Consider the following 14,645-nt stretch of genomic DNA (forward strand, 5'->3'; position numbering starts at 1 on the left):
GATTATGATATACCTAATAATTTGATAGTGATAAAATGTTCCAAATTTTAGATATTATTGCATGCCAACTTTTCAGAAATATTTGGATCCACACTGAAGCATTCCGATATGAGTTGTGGATTAATCGTGCGTCGGTCACTATTTGCTTACACAGTCATAGCTCTATACTTGTATATATCTCGGGCCATTTGCATGAGAAAATAGACCCCTCTCCCAGTAATTATACTCCTTCAACAATGCTATGGGGGTGTTTTCTCTTCACTTTGCCGATTATGATATACCTAATAATTTGATAGTGATAAACATAGTCCTACAAGCACCGTGTCGAAATCACTGTGATACCATTGCAAAAATCAGCAAAGAAAATAATCAAATCAGAAAACTAGGAAAAAGATTAAAAACAAAATATGTGCAGGCAGCTGAGTCATTGTGGGATAAAGAGGTGAGTACTTAATGCATGATTTAAATCAATTTTGTATCTTTCAAAGTTAATGATAAGAAATCTGAAAGTTAGACCTTATTCCACTGATATACTCTAACACTTTGGTTTTCTCCCATAGTTGTTAGATATTAAAATCAAAGAAAATTCAAAGCAAGTGTGACAGCTCGAAGATTTTTACTAAATACTGTAGATTCCTTATTTTACGTGAGTACTTAATATTGCAAAATGTCTTGTGGACGTCGAATCGCCTGATCATGAATTCGCGAGTGGTCTTTTGATCAGGAGTTTAAAAATGTATTTCAGTAATATAGAAATAAAAGTGAGTAATGTTTAGTTCGCATGTATTGCTTCTCACGAAATTACGTGTCCTGATAATAAATTCATCGCTCACATTTAGGAATCTACAATAGTGATAATTATAGTTTTGAATGTCTATGGGGTATTTCTTGTTGTGGGTAATTTTATTTGTAAAGCCGTTTTATTAATCTAACGTAGAGTAACAGTGAAATTATCTCTTCCTGCAGAAATACGGTCCAGCTGGAGTATTTTACAAACTGAGCAAAAGTTGTTTTCCACACAAAGCTCTTCAGTACAACTTCAATGTTTGTCCGTTTCAAAGCGTGACACAGGAGCACTTCCCAACTGAACGTTGGACTCTTGGCGGGAAGTCGTCATGGAAACAAAAATCTCATGGACAGTTCCTGTTGGAGATGTCCGGAGGTGACGCGGTCAATTGTCCCGAGGGAAGACCTAGACAATCATTAGTAAGTGTGTACAAGGCATGTTATGTAACACTGCAGTCCGGGTAATTAATAAAATCTTGTGATTAAGGAGGTATTTTATATTGTCATAATGGATGACTTCCTTTTAAAAGATGAATGAATATATGTATATATACATGTATGGATATTAGTAATATTTGTATATTCATTTTAGATTAGACTCCCTAGCTGGGTAGCTAAGTTGGTAGCTGGGTAGCTAAGTCGGTAGCTGGGTAGCTAAGTCGGTAGCTGGGTAGCTAAGTCGGTAGCTGGGTAGCTAAGTTGGTTAACGTGTCAACTGCTGTTCTGTAGATTGTGGTTTCGAGTCCTGAGAGGGTTTTAAATTTATTTCAGATGACTTTTTACTAAAACTGCATTGTTTGACTAAATAAAGTGAATTTGAAAGTTCAATTTCAGAATAGTATTGTACATATCCTCCACCTTTCATCTGTATCAAATACTCTTAGCGTAAAGTTTTCACTAATATGAATATGTTTTCTGTAAGATCAAAGTGCATTCCAGATTAATACAATAATTCCATGATTAACACTTTTCTAGCAATCCCCCATTGTTGATTCAAAATGACAAGAAGTGATAATTGGGAACAATCACACAGCAATCATCGGGGGTTTAGAAGTTCTCTGCGTGGTCATCCACCAGATGATAGTGACTAACTTTATATTGTGCATTGACTTTTGATTCATTTTAGAATTTATCGCTTTTTAGCTCACCAGAGCTGAAGGCTCAAGTGAGCTTTTTTGATCGAAATTTGTCCGTTGTTTGTTTTCGTTGTCGTTGTTGTGTTCATAAACCTTTCACAGAACCACTGGGCCAATTTCAAACAAACTTGGCACAAAGCTGAAGGCAATTCAAATTTGTTCAATTGAAGGGCCACATTCTTTTCCATAGAGGGATAATAGCGAAATATTGAAAATACATTGATGACTTTTAAAAATCTTCTCCAGAACCACAAGATCAATTTCACCAAACTTGGCACAAAGCATCCTTAGGTGAAGGGCTTTCAAGTTTGTTCAAATGAAGGGCCATGTCCCCTTCATAGGGGAGATAATCACAAAAATGCAAAATGGGTGGGGTTATTTAAAAATCTTCTTCTCAAGAACCACTGGGTTAGAAGAGCTGAAATTTACATGAAAGCTTCATGACATAGTATAGATTCAAATTTGGTAAAATCATGATCCCCGGGGATAGAATGGGGCCACAATAGGGGATCGAAGTTTTACATACAAATATATAGGGAAAATCTATAAAAGATTTTCTTCTCAAGAACCATTGGGTCGGGAATGTACAAATTTACATTATAGTTTCCTGACATAGTTTATTCTGGGAGGGGGGGGGGGGGGGGTAGGGGGGGTTACATACAAATATATTGGGAACATCTTTAAAAATATTCTTCTCAAGAACCATTTGGCCAGAGAAGTTTATATTTACATGAAAGCTTCCTTACATACAGCAGATTTAATTTTGTAAAAATCATAGCCCCCTGGGTTAGGTTGGAGCCACAAGTTTTACATGCAAATATATAGGGAAAATCTTAAAATATGGGCCAAGGTGACTCAGGTGAGCAATGTGGTCCATGGGCCTCTTGTAATGTAATTTTCATAATCTCACCTGCTCAATGTTTGCCACCCACATTTGTTCCTCAGTGTTGATTTAATTTACACATAGTTTAATTTATTTTACAGATTTTATTTCTGTGTGGCATTAACGACCGCGTGGTTGAACTGAGGGAGGACCAGCGATGTGAATATGTGATCAAGTTTGCCACCCCAGCAGCCTGTTAAAAGTCCAAAGTTGTGGCCAGTTAGCAGTCTGAAGTCATGTGTCCAGCATCCTATCCGATGTTAGGTGTCCAGAAGCCTGTTAACAGTCCTAAGTCACATGTCCAGCGGCCTGTTAACAGTCCTAAGTCACATGTCCAGCGGCCTGTTAACAGTCCTAAGTAAATGTCCAGCGGCCTGTTAACAGTCCTAAGTCTTATCCAGCATTCCATTTTACAAAAGGCCTTGCAACTAAGACCAGCATTCTAATACCTCTCATTTTTTCATTTCCATGTACAATTTGTGAAAATCTGGCTTTATATACTTGTGTACTTGAGATATGCCATAAATTTACACTTTTAAAGAGGTACAGCATTGAATGAATTTTAAGAAGTACTTTTGGTCAGAAATCATAAGACCTTTTGTAAATTGGGTCCCTGGGTATTATACAATACTGAGTACATTTTTATATTATAATTTCTAAAAGCTTTTAAAACTCATCAGATGAAAAATAGTGCAGATGAAGTTACATATTGAGCCTTGTTAATTCGATATTTACATGTTTCTTGTAAACAGTGAATCATATCTACATGTAGAAGTGACCACCATTAATTAAACATGTCACATGAGGAGAGATGCAAATGAAAGTTAGATATTAAATTTTGTTCATAAGGCATTTAAATGGTAATTTTCTATGCAGCTGTATATTTTAAGAGTACACACAGCATTGTACATATATGAATATATACATTTTCAATGTTTTTGCCTTTGATATCTTTACCAATTGGAATGTTAGCCATTTCGTCCTGAATTTGAATAATGTGCGTATGAATCCTGATAAATATAGTACGACTATAGCTAGGAATTCTCCAACAGGAATGAGAGTGTAAATATAAATGATAATTTTATTTTCCTTTTTGAAAATACTTGAAGGTATGAACAGCAATGCTTTACACCAAGAGCTTCATGAAGTATACAGGCATAAAGATTTGCAGTTTATATCCTCTGTATATTTCAAAAATGAAATTGTGAGAGAGGAGATAGGCACCATTTGTGAGTGTAACACTGAGCTTGTAGACATTCTACAGACACTCTACAGACATTCTACAGACACTCTACAGACATTCTACAGACATTCTACAGACACTCTACAGACATTCTACAGACACTCTACAGACATTCTACAGACACTCTACAGACACTCTATAGACATTCTACAGACATTCTACAGACACTCTACAGACATTCTACAGACCATGATTGATTGATACTTTACCGATACTTATTAAAAGAGAAAAATCTCAATTGAATTTTGGGTTAAATGATATAACACTGGTAGGAGTGAAAACAGCAGGTGTTATGGGAATGTTTTCTCTTCACTTTGCCGATTATGATATACCTATTAATTTGATAGTGATAAAATGTTCCAAATTTTAGATATTATTGCATGCCAACTTTTCAGAAATATTTGGATCCACACTGAAGCGTTCCGGTATGAGTTGTGAATTAATCGTGCGTCGGTCACTATTTGCTTACACAGTCATAGCTCTATACTTGTATATATCTCGGGCCATTTGCATGAGAAAATAGACCCCTCTCCCAGTAATTATACCCCTGCAACAATGGTATGGGAGTGTTTTCTCTTCACTTTGCCGATTATGATATACCCAATAATTTGATAGTGATAAAATGTTCCAGGGATGGGGGTGGGGGGTTATACTGGAATTGGGTTGTCCGTTCGTCTGAGACGCAATGGTTTCCGGGCTCTAAAGCGTTATCCTTTCCACCTACAGTAACCAAATCATGCATATTGACTACCCATGGGACGAAGATGTTCCCTATCGATTTTGGGGTCAAAAGGTCAAAGATCAAGCACATTGGACATTGAAGTAGCAATATGGTTTCTGGGCTCTAAAGCATTATCCTTTCTACCTACAGTCACCATATCATACATATGGACTACCCATGGGACGAAGATGTTCCCTATCGAATTCGGGGTCAAAAGGTCAAGCACACTGGACATCTAAGTACATGTAGCAATTTGGTTTCCGAGCTCCAAAGCATTATCCTTTCCACCTAGTCACCATATCATACATATGGACTACCCATGGGACGAAGATGTTTCCTATTGAATTTGGGGTCCAAAGGTCAAGCGCACTCTTAGAAAAGAGACTACCGGTATCCAACGTTTTGTTATGCCCTTTCTTTTTTACACTCAGGAAAGAGGTAATTTATGCCTATTAACAACACCCTTTGGGAGATTGGGGTAAGTCGGGGTATTCTTAGTGAGCAACCAAAGGTCAATCATTGGATATCCATGCTTTTTAATTTACTCAGGTGACCTATTGCAATCGGTTGTCATCCTTCGTGCGTTAACAATTTAACATTTTTGAATTCTCCTTGATAACTACCAGTCCAATTCTTTTCATATTTGATATGAAGCATCTTTGGAACAAGGGGGACATAAATTGTAAATTTCAGGATTCCTGCACCCCTGGGGCCTTAGGGGCAGGGCAAAAAGTGCCCAAAATTGACCAATTTTCAAAAATCTTCTCAAGAACCACACATGTGTAAGAAAAACTAAATGCATGGTGATGGAGAGTAGGAAGGCCTCTACCAAAATTGTAAATTTTATGATCCCCGGGGTAGGGGTTCTGACCCCAGGGCTGGGCAAAACTTGTTATACCGTGTTTATGTGTAAAACACTTAAATAACACCTTCTTTATAGTGCTATATACTGTATAAAATCTAAATACATACTTAGGAATAGCAGAAAAGGATGTACAAAAAATGGTGAATTTAAATCAAAACCGAGGGTTATGACTTGAGGATGAGTCCAAATTAGTTATATCTTTTGATGTTTTAATGTTAATACACCTATTATTTAAAGCCTTTCATCAGTGTGTGCAGTTTTGAAGGCAGTGAAGTTTTAAGAACACATCTTGTTTTATACTGTTGCTGAATATTTAGAATTTAGCTTAGATATTCAGAACAGGAAAATTTTTCTAAATTTCATAGCCCATGGAAGTAGTGATACTTTTTCACTGGTATTCAGGTGACCAATAAGGCCTGTGGGCTTCTTGTTTGTAATTTACAGCACGTTTATGGGTTGTCACACCCTTATGCATTATTGTAGTTGATCGCAATGGATGAAAAAATATGTCAAAGCTACAGATTAGAAAATTACAAAGGCCAACGAAAGGAAATGATTTTTTTTCCACCGGAAAATGGCGGACAAGGGAGATAACTTTCAGTGACGTTAGATTCTATGACATACTTGGTTTGATGAATGCCCAAATTATTAAAGTACATGTATAAACAAACTATACAAGCAGTACATGTATCATGCTGCATCGTAGTAAGAGATCTATTAAAAGTCTCCTCCTATATCCACATACTAAAGGCATTGCAAAGTATGAAAAACAACTTCATGCATTTGTTTGGCCTCAAGTCATAATGGATGAGCTTTTTGTACAGACTAATACCAAAATCCGGCCCAAAAGGATTTTTTCTTTTGTTACTCTGAATTGAACCTTAAGACTAGCCTATTTTTTACTTCTTAGACAGGTGTTTATTCAATAAATGTAGTCTGAAATAGTTCTTAAGGAGGTACTCTACATCGGCTTGTAACATTATACGCTGTAGTCCGGGTAATTACAAAAATCTTGTGATTAAGGAGGTATTTTATAATGTCATAAAGGCTGACTTCCTTTTAAAACATGGATGAAAATATAAATATCAACAATATTTGTCTATTCATTTAAATTTATATTGTCTAGCTGAGTAACTCAGTAGGTTAGCACGTCGACTGCTGAACTGTAGATCGCGGGTTCGAGTCCAGCAGGGATTTAAATTTTTTTCAGATTGCTATCTGCTAAAACTGCATTTTTTGACTAAACAAAGTAAATTTGAAAGTTTTCAATTTCAAAATATTGTTGTACATATCCTCCACTTTTCATCCATATTAAATTTGTCTGGTTTAGCAAACCTTAAGATATTTCTTCAACCCAACTTTGAATAAATACAGCATTATGCATGTATTATCTTATATTTACCTTATCTTAGAAATCGTAAATGTTTATATCCTGTGATTAGTCTCAGCCTATTAAGCACCACAATGACTGATTCTACTATCAATTTAAGTACTCTAAAGTTAATATCAAAAGATGCCGGAGTTCCTTATTGACAACATCTACAGTTTTTGGTGATCAGGTCTTCCAACAGTATGTTGAAATTCCCATGGGAACGAATTGTACTCTTTTATTAGCTGATCTGTTTTATATCCATATGAAGCAGTGTTTATTCAAAAGCTACATGAGAAGAACAAATCTCTTCCTGTGGCCTTCAACTCGACATTTAGATATATCGACATTTTATCTATTGACAATAACAACTTTCACTAGAGATTGTTTTTATGAAAAACAAATGTCTCCCCAACCTGGAAGTGTTCCAAATGAAACCTTCCCCCCCCCTTAATGTACTCAATGGTATGGAGGAGAAAGCATGAGCAGGAACATAGACAATATGAACTCCAATAAGCCACATAAGAGAAGTGTTCATAAACTATTTTACACCCTCCACCCCTCAGATCCACTATAACTTTAAGGACAACAATTGGATCCTCCTGTCCCTACACAATGCACATCTGGGCATTGAAGTATCATAAAAATTTTGAAGTCTATCATATAAGCCATATAGGAGGAGAAGCGTTCACAAGCTAGAACACCACTAGAACTTTTAAGAAAATAAATGGTTCCTCCTGTCCCGACAATATGCACATCTACAAATGGCAGTGAAACATTGTACAAATTTCAAATATATCCAATAAGCCATATATAGTGTAGGATGTGAAATGTTCACAAGCTATTTTACATCCTCCACCCCTCTTAGATCCACTCTAAACTTTAAGGAAAATAATTGGATCCTCCTGTCCCGACAATATGCACATCAACATTGTACAAACGGCAATGAATCATTGTACAAAGTTTCAAGTCTATCCAATAACCCATATATGAGGAGAAGCGTTCACAAGATTTTGTGACAGACAGATGGACGGACAGAAAGTACAAAAACAATATGTCTCCCCATGAAAGAGGGGAAACATAATTCATATATCGATTCCATATCCAGTGAACTCGAAATAAAAAAAACCCCATACACACAGCAGTCTTCCATATCTGCTCCATATTTGGATAATTTATTGAACATGGATGTCAACTAAATTTTCTTTTTATCACACAAAGGATGATTTCAGCTTCTCCTTCGTCAACTAGATGTAGTGATGTTCCATTATCACCTGCAAATTATGTTTACGTCTCTCTTAGGATTCTATCCTGCGTGCGATGAATTTTTTAATCGAGACAGGTTACTGACAAATAAATTTATATCACTGGGGTTTCAACACTCGTATAAATTCAGCATTTTGCGAATTCTATGGCCGCTGCAATGATCTAATTTACCAATACAGCCCGTCATTAGATCGAACGCTGCCTGACGCGATTCATACCAGTTGGACCGTTCTATACATACTAATTTTTTTTAAATTACGGAATACTCCATTTACCCTATGCAGATATAAAACTTTCGGCGTGTGTGACCGTCAACGGTGTATGCTTACTCCTCCAAGACACCTGATACGACCTTTGGTGTGTCCAGGAGTCCGTGTGTGCCCTACTATCAGATTTTGTACTCTTTATACGATTCATGAGACCGATCGTTGTTTGTATTCCTTGTATAAATTGTACTGGACGGTTTCTAAATTCCCAATCAGTAGTGTGGTTAATTCTGAATTAAAAAAAATATTGATTAATTGACAGTTCTATATAATGTCATGTCATTTATTTATTTTGATTTCTTACATTTTGTTTGTTTGTTTATTCGATTGTTCAGTCGATAATTTTCACTCATATTGAGACGTCACCAGCTGTAGGTGAAGTACCACAAATTTAGACCTATGTTTGGCGCTCATGGCCGTAGCAGTGAAGGTTGTTTAGTGTGACAAAGCCTGCCGTGATACGGGTCTCCGTTTTTTAAGGTCATACCCAAAAGATCCATGCTTCTCACTTCTAAATCCCGAGTGTTTGGCGAAGGAGCATTCGCTACCTATTTAAACGTCTTAGGTTTGACGCAGTCATGGCACGAGCAACTTTCGTCTTTTGCAAATTGGATAGTTGTATGTTTTAAGTATTAAAATTGAAGTTGAAATGTATGAAAAGGTAAAGAAAACGAACAGTGGTTGTATTTCCTTCTACAGGATACGTGATATGATTCATGCGATATTGCATTCTTACTCACTTGATTGAAATAAACAAAACGAGAGAGTTGAAACTATAAATAGATGTATATATTATTCAGTAAGCCTCAAAAACACGATTGTTACGCACGATGAGAACATGTATACTAAGATGACTTTATTTTTGTTGATGAATCATGAGAAGTATTTTGCTTCGCACCTTTTGACCTTGGGCGGAATGTTTGCTATACTTTGGGACGATCAAGTGACCATAGTTAAAGCTGACACTGTACACCGTTATAGAAGGAAAAACACCCTACTTATAGAATATTTTGTGAGGATTACCAAAAGATCCAATTCTGTATATTTGCGTTTATTTAAAAAAAAAAGTATATACCCAATGTATACATTGTATTATGTTCACAAAGAATTTATATTTTTGTTCAAAGAATACGTCACATAGAAATCGCGGAAGTGACAAATACTCCCCATTTCCTTCCACTTACAGGAAGACAAATATATAAGTGGGAGATGACATCAAACACTAATGTGAACTGACATGAAGACTTCAGTTGCTTGTTTGATGTGAAAAGATATCAAACACAACTTAGTAGCTGAAATGGACGGACTAAACGGAACAAATCAGAGTGATGACGACGTACTCCTGGATATATACACGCTCAATAGTCTCCGTGCCGAGTTCCTCTCGACGAACACCGTGATCTTGTATATATATCTAGTTATCGGGGTGACAGGGAACTTCCTAGTATTCTACGTCTACAAGTTTTGTATTACCAAACACCGAACGGACCGTTTTTTCATCCCTTATCTCGCAGTCTCGGATGCGTTATCGTGTGTTATTGGAAGCGGATTCGCCATTGCGTTAAACGTCCTTCCCATCCGGTTCTCAGGAGACGGTCTCTGTAAAAGTATGTGGTTCATAACTAAATGGTCCACTCTAGTTTCGGCCCTGATGCTGCTTCTGATTGCTGTGGAGCGCTATAAGAAAGTATGCAAGCCATTTGGAAACCAGATGACACCTTTAGCCAAACAACTGGCCGTGGTGATGCTTATCGTGACGTCGGCTGTGTTGACTTTTCCAACTATATTTTTCCATGGGGAAATTGAGTTCGTTGCGAGGGGAACGTCCCACCTCGTAGGTCAGATATATTCTATTTATATTTATTATTATTTCATCTAAATGAGCGAAATCAAATTATGTATATATAGATGTTATTCTGTCAAATTATATCTTCATTGCAGGACACCGGTGCGGTAGAACCACATTTCTAAGTGGATTAGGCACGTATTTTACGGTGTATAATGGCATCCTTGCCGCTTGTGCTGTAACGGGCATCAGCGTTGTCACAATCTTGTATTATTTCGTTGGAAAAACCATATACAAACAAACAAAATTTCGAAGTCGTTTCGCCTCCTCTCCAAGGAAAAGCTTTGCTCCAATTCCACCCAAATCCGACTCAGGCGTGGTATCGGATGGAAATGACGATGTTTTCGACGATGACACAGATAAGGACGTTTCTGGAGATAAGAAGCGTAAAGATTCCTCAGAATCGTTCTACTCCACGGATGATGATCTGGGGGACACAGACGCACCAGTACCAAGACCAAGAACTGCTAACCAACCACGGAGGAAAAGCATAGTCAGCCGTGTCTACACGGTCAAGCAGATTCTGAAAAAGTTTAAGATTTCAATTCTATTTATGTGCATTACCTTTGTCTTTATTCTAACATTTACACCGAGACTGGTCATTATGATCCTGGAGTCGTCGAACACAGAATTTTGGACTGGACTCTCGGACAATGAAATAAGAGTGAACTTGTTTTTCTACAGGTTTTACATAGTTAACAATATCGTGAACCCATTTCTTTATGCAGCGTTTGATCACAGATTTACTGAAGAAATTAAGAAGCGGTTACCGTGTTTTCGAAAATTATAACGATTTCATGTACACTAGAATTTGAGTTGTTAAAAATTATGATTTTAGTATCATCAAGAAAAGAAATCCTATCAAAAATACACGTATTAACACGTACACTCACAGACATATATCCACTCAAATAAATGACAAATGTGAAACAGTGTGAATTCAAAAGTACTCACAAAAAGACCGGAGATGCCGTGTCGCGATAGATGTTGGCACGTTAAAGACCCTTACTGACATGGCCTTGTGAGCCATAGGTCTAATTATATGTGAGCTCGAAATAAAGGACACCACAGAGTCGTCCACTTCTGCTTCATACTTAGATATTTTATTGAAAGTAGACATTAACGGCAAACTGACAACTCAACTGTATGACAAACGGGATGATTTCAGCTTCTCCATCGTTAACTTCCCATATTTATGAAGAAATATTCCAATATCACCTGCATATGGTGTTTATATATCTCAACTGATTCGATATGCAAGAGCTTGTTCTGCGTATAGTCAGTTTTTAAATCGAGTTAAGCTACTGACAAACAAGTTGATGGTACAGAGGTTTCAACAGTCTCGATTGAAGTCAGCATTTTGCAAATTCTATGGTCGTTATAACGATCTAGTTCGTCAATACAACCTCGCATTGTGTCAAATGCTGTCTGACGTGTTTCATACCGATTGTTAAGCCGTTCTTGGCACACTGATTTTGACTGCGGATAACTCCGTTTACCTGGTCAGGATATAGGGCTCACGGCGGGTGCGACCGGTCAACAGGGGATGCTTACTCCTCCTAGGCACCAGATCCCACCTCTGGTGTGTCCAGGGGTCCGTGTTTGCCCAACTATCTATTTTGTATTGCCTGTAGGAGTTATGAGATTGATCACTGTTCGTTATCTTCACCTTGCATGGTACTTCACATACAACCGCTGACGTTTCAGTAAGAGTGAAACATATTTGAAGGATCCGGGCTAGAATAGGTCCTCAGTACCCCTTGCTTGTCGTAATAGGCAACTAAATGTTGGCAGTATATGGATTTGGTTGTAGCTCTGTCAAAGACAGATTCGTGAGTTTTGTATGAAATAAATGCCTGGTGTTTGTTTCCATGTTCTCTAGTTGGGGTTTTACATCTTAAACTAAGTTTAGTATACATACATGTATATGATACACTTCCTGTAAAGTAAAATCACATTTAGTCATGGGGATGATTACTCCTCCTAGGCACTTGATTCCGCATCTGGTATGTCCAGCGTTCCATGTTTGCCCTTTCATAATTTTGTATCCTTTGTGGGATTTATGAAATTGATCACTCATCGTCATCTTCACGTTGCCTTCTCTCCCACAGTATATCAAAATGTTAGATACATGCAGGGGAAATCTTTTTGTTTTGATTTATAACTTATAGATTAACCCTACGTCCATATGATATCTAAATCGGCGTTTCAGTTGCTAAGTGGGGTGAAGTCGGGTTAGTAGGAGGCAAAGACGAGGTCAAAGAAACATCATTTTGAATTTGTCCTAATCTGAATATTTTTTCGGAAGGGATTCTGCTGAGGGAAAAGTAGGTAAAGGTCCTCACAAGCTAACATACATGGTAACTATCTAATTTACTGATGCCAATTTATTCAAATAAGCCCCCTGTCCACAAACTGAGAATTAAATTTTCAAATCAATCTAATCCATATCGTCTAATTTTATGTTGAGATTGTGATTTAAAAGGGAATTCGTAATTTTAACAAGACAGACATTTTGACTCAAGGTCAGTTTATGGTCATAAAGCCAGGCCTACTCTTTATTCACGAAGGGGATCCAGTCGCAATTAGTGCAAACTGTTAATTTGATGATTGGTGCAAGTAGTACATTAATAGTACATACACACGACATATTGCATATTTGTTTTAGAATAGAAATATCATGTTCATTATGTTCACCTATTTTCTCGAAGAAAAGTTTGAAGCTACAATAAACAAATGAAGTGCGTGTACTTTACAGTAACCACTTTTCGTATCAAGAGGCTATTTCTTCCGGATACGATTTTCTGTCAGATATCAATGGCTAAATTCTAGTACGATCCTTTCAAATAAATCATTATAAACTCCCACATAAGACAAAGATAACAATGACTTAGCTGTCGATCTTGGTGGACATTTTTTTATTGAACATGAATGCACAGATGAAGTCATTTTCCTGCGTAATCCTGATGCTATTTCTTAAACCTTTGTATATCAAGTCTTCTTTCAGGGCCGTAAGTAGGGTTCTAAATCAGGGGAGGCAGGGGATTGGGGGCCGCCGATTGACTTTACGACTGAAAATGACACTTTTTAAATCCCAATTTATCATGTTTGTGTTTCATTTGTACTATGTAAAGAATCGTAATATGGTGTCAAAGACAAAGGTGCTTGTCTTCATTTTAAACATATATCCTATAATATAACATTTATATAATTTTATTTTCTTTTTTGCCAAAAAATCAGACGAGGCAGTTGCCTCGTCTGCCTCATCGGCAGTTACGGCCCTGTCTTTTCACATCTGTCTGAAAAATCTTTAAAAAGCCATAAAAGTAATTATGCAAAAATCATAACCCGTGGGATGGGGGATAGGCGTACTATCGATCCGTTAGTACCATCAGTACATGAGTTCAATTCATCGTTCAACCTTGCATTTCCACTATCAGTCACTACTACTTCTATAATCAAAGTACTGAAAGGACTTTTATGATGAGATACACTGTACTTCACTGCACAGTCGAGGCGAATAATAGCCAGTTCTATTTACTCCTCATTCCTCAAGTTTCTTAATTCAATAGAACAGGGCCAACAACTGTCGCGATGCAGGGCAACTGTTTTTAATAAGGTCATATTTTCTAAGTAATCCGATCAAGATAATTCAGATGATTTATGCCCCCTCCCTGCGTAAGGACAGAAAACAGAGGTAAAGACTTATGTGTAAAATTAATCTTTAATCTCAAAATCATGATTCTTCATCTCCAGTTATACACGCTAACTCAAGTACATCTCCCATCTTGTACAAATGACGTCAAATATAAACGTGAATAATGTCACAAGAATGGCGTTATCAGAAGTTTCAACGCGTGCCCGCTACACCTTTAAACTCAGCATTTCGCAAATTATATGGTCGTTAAAACGGTCTAGTTTACCAATACAACCTATCATTGGGTCATATGCTGTCTGACGTGTTCCATACCGATTGTTAGGCCGTTCTTGGCACACTGCATCTGACTACGGATAACTCCGTTTACCTGATCAAGATATAGTGCTCACGGCGGATGTGACCGGTCGACAAGGGATGCTTACTCCTCCTAGGCACCTGATCCCACCTCTGATATATCCAGGGGTCCGTGTTTGCACAATTCTCTATTTTGTATTCCTTATGGGAGTTATGAGATTGATCACTGTTAATTATCTTCACTTTTCACGTTACAAATCTCAACTGCATTCCATCCAACGTGCACGTATACTGTATTTGTAAGTATATTTA

The 14,645-nt window shown here is 37.2% G+C and overlaps 2 protein-coding genes across 2 annotated transcripts; both read left to right on the forward strand.

Annotated features, from left to right (window-relative positions):
* Window positions 1–27: 27 nt before the first annotated feature.
* On the forward strand, window positions 28–4,297 carry LOC130047452 (glucosidase 2 subunit beta-like). The gene is made up of 3 exons (XM_056142567.1): window positions 28–442; window positions 967–1,206; window positions 2,907–4,297. The coding sequence occupies exons 1-3, from the start codon at window positions 242–244 to the stop codon at window positions 3,003–3,005; spliced, it is 540 nt and encodes a 179-aa protein (XP_055998542.1). The 5' UTR covers window positions 28–241; the 3' UTR covers window positions 3,006–4,297.
* Window positions 4,298–9,485: 5,188 nt separating this feature from the next.
* On the forward strand, window positions 9,486–11,474 carry LOC125647900 (growth hormone secretagogue receptor type 1-like). Its single transcript, XM_048874734.2, has 2 exons — window positions 9,486–10,373; window positions 10,477–11,474. Exons 1-2 carry the CDS (start codon window positions 9,833–9,835, stop codon window positions 11,169–11,171), a joined length of 1,236 nt encoding a protein of 411 aa, XP_048730691.2. The 5' UTR covers window positions 9,486–9,832; the 3' UTR covers window positions 11,172–11,474.
* Window positions 11,475–14,645: the final 3,171 nt, after the last annotated feature.

Source organism: Ostrea edulis, chromosome 6 (assembly GCF_947568905.1).
Source record: "Ostrea edulis chromosome 6, xbOstEdul1.1, whole genome shotgun sequence".
In the NCBI taxonomy this organism is placed as follows: domain Eukaryota; kingdom Metazoa; phylum Mollusca; class Bivalvia; order Ostreida; family Ostreidae; genus Ostrea; species Ostrea edulis.

Excerpts from the sequence above, each read along its gene's own strand:
- LOC130047452 (XM_056142567.1), top strand. The coding sequence starts at position 242 with ATGGGGGTGTTTTCTCTTCACTTTGCCGATTATGATATACCTAATAAT. Across the intron at positions 443-966 it reads AGTCATTGTGGGATAAAGAG|AAATACGGTCCAGCTGGAGT; the intron begins GTGAGTACTTAA and ends CTCTTCCTGCAG. Across the intron at positions 1,207-2,906 it reads GAAGACCTAGACAATCATTA|ATTTTATTTCTGTGTGGCAT; the intron begins GTAAGTGTGTAC and ends TTTATTTTACAG.
- LOC125647900 (XM_048874734.2), top strand. The coding sequence starts at position 9,833 with ATGGACGGACTAAACGGAACAAATCAGAGTGATGACGACGTACTCCTG. Across the intron at positions 10,374-10,476 it reads GGGAACGTCCCACCTCGTAG|GACACCGGTGCGGTAGAACC; the intron begins GTCAGATATATT and ends TCTTCATTGCAG.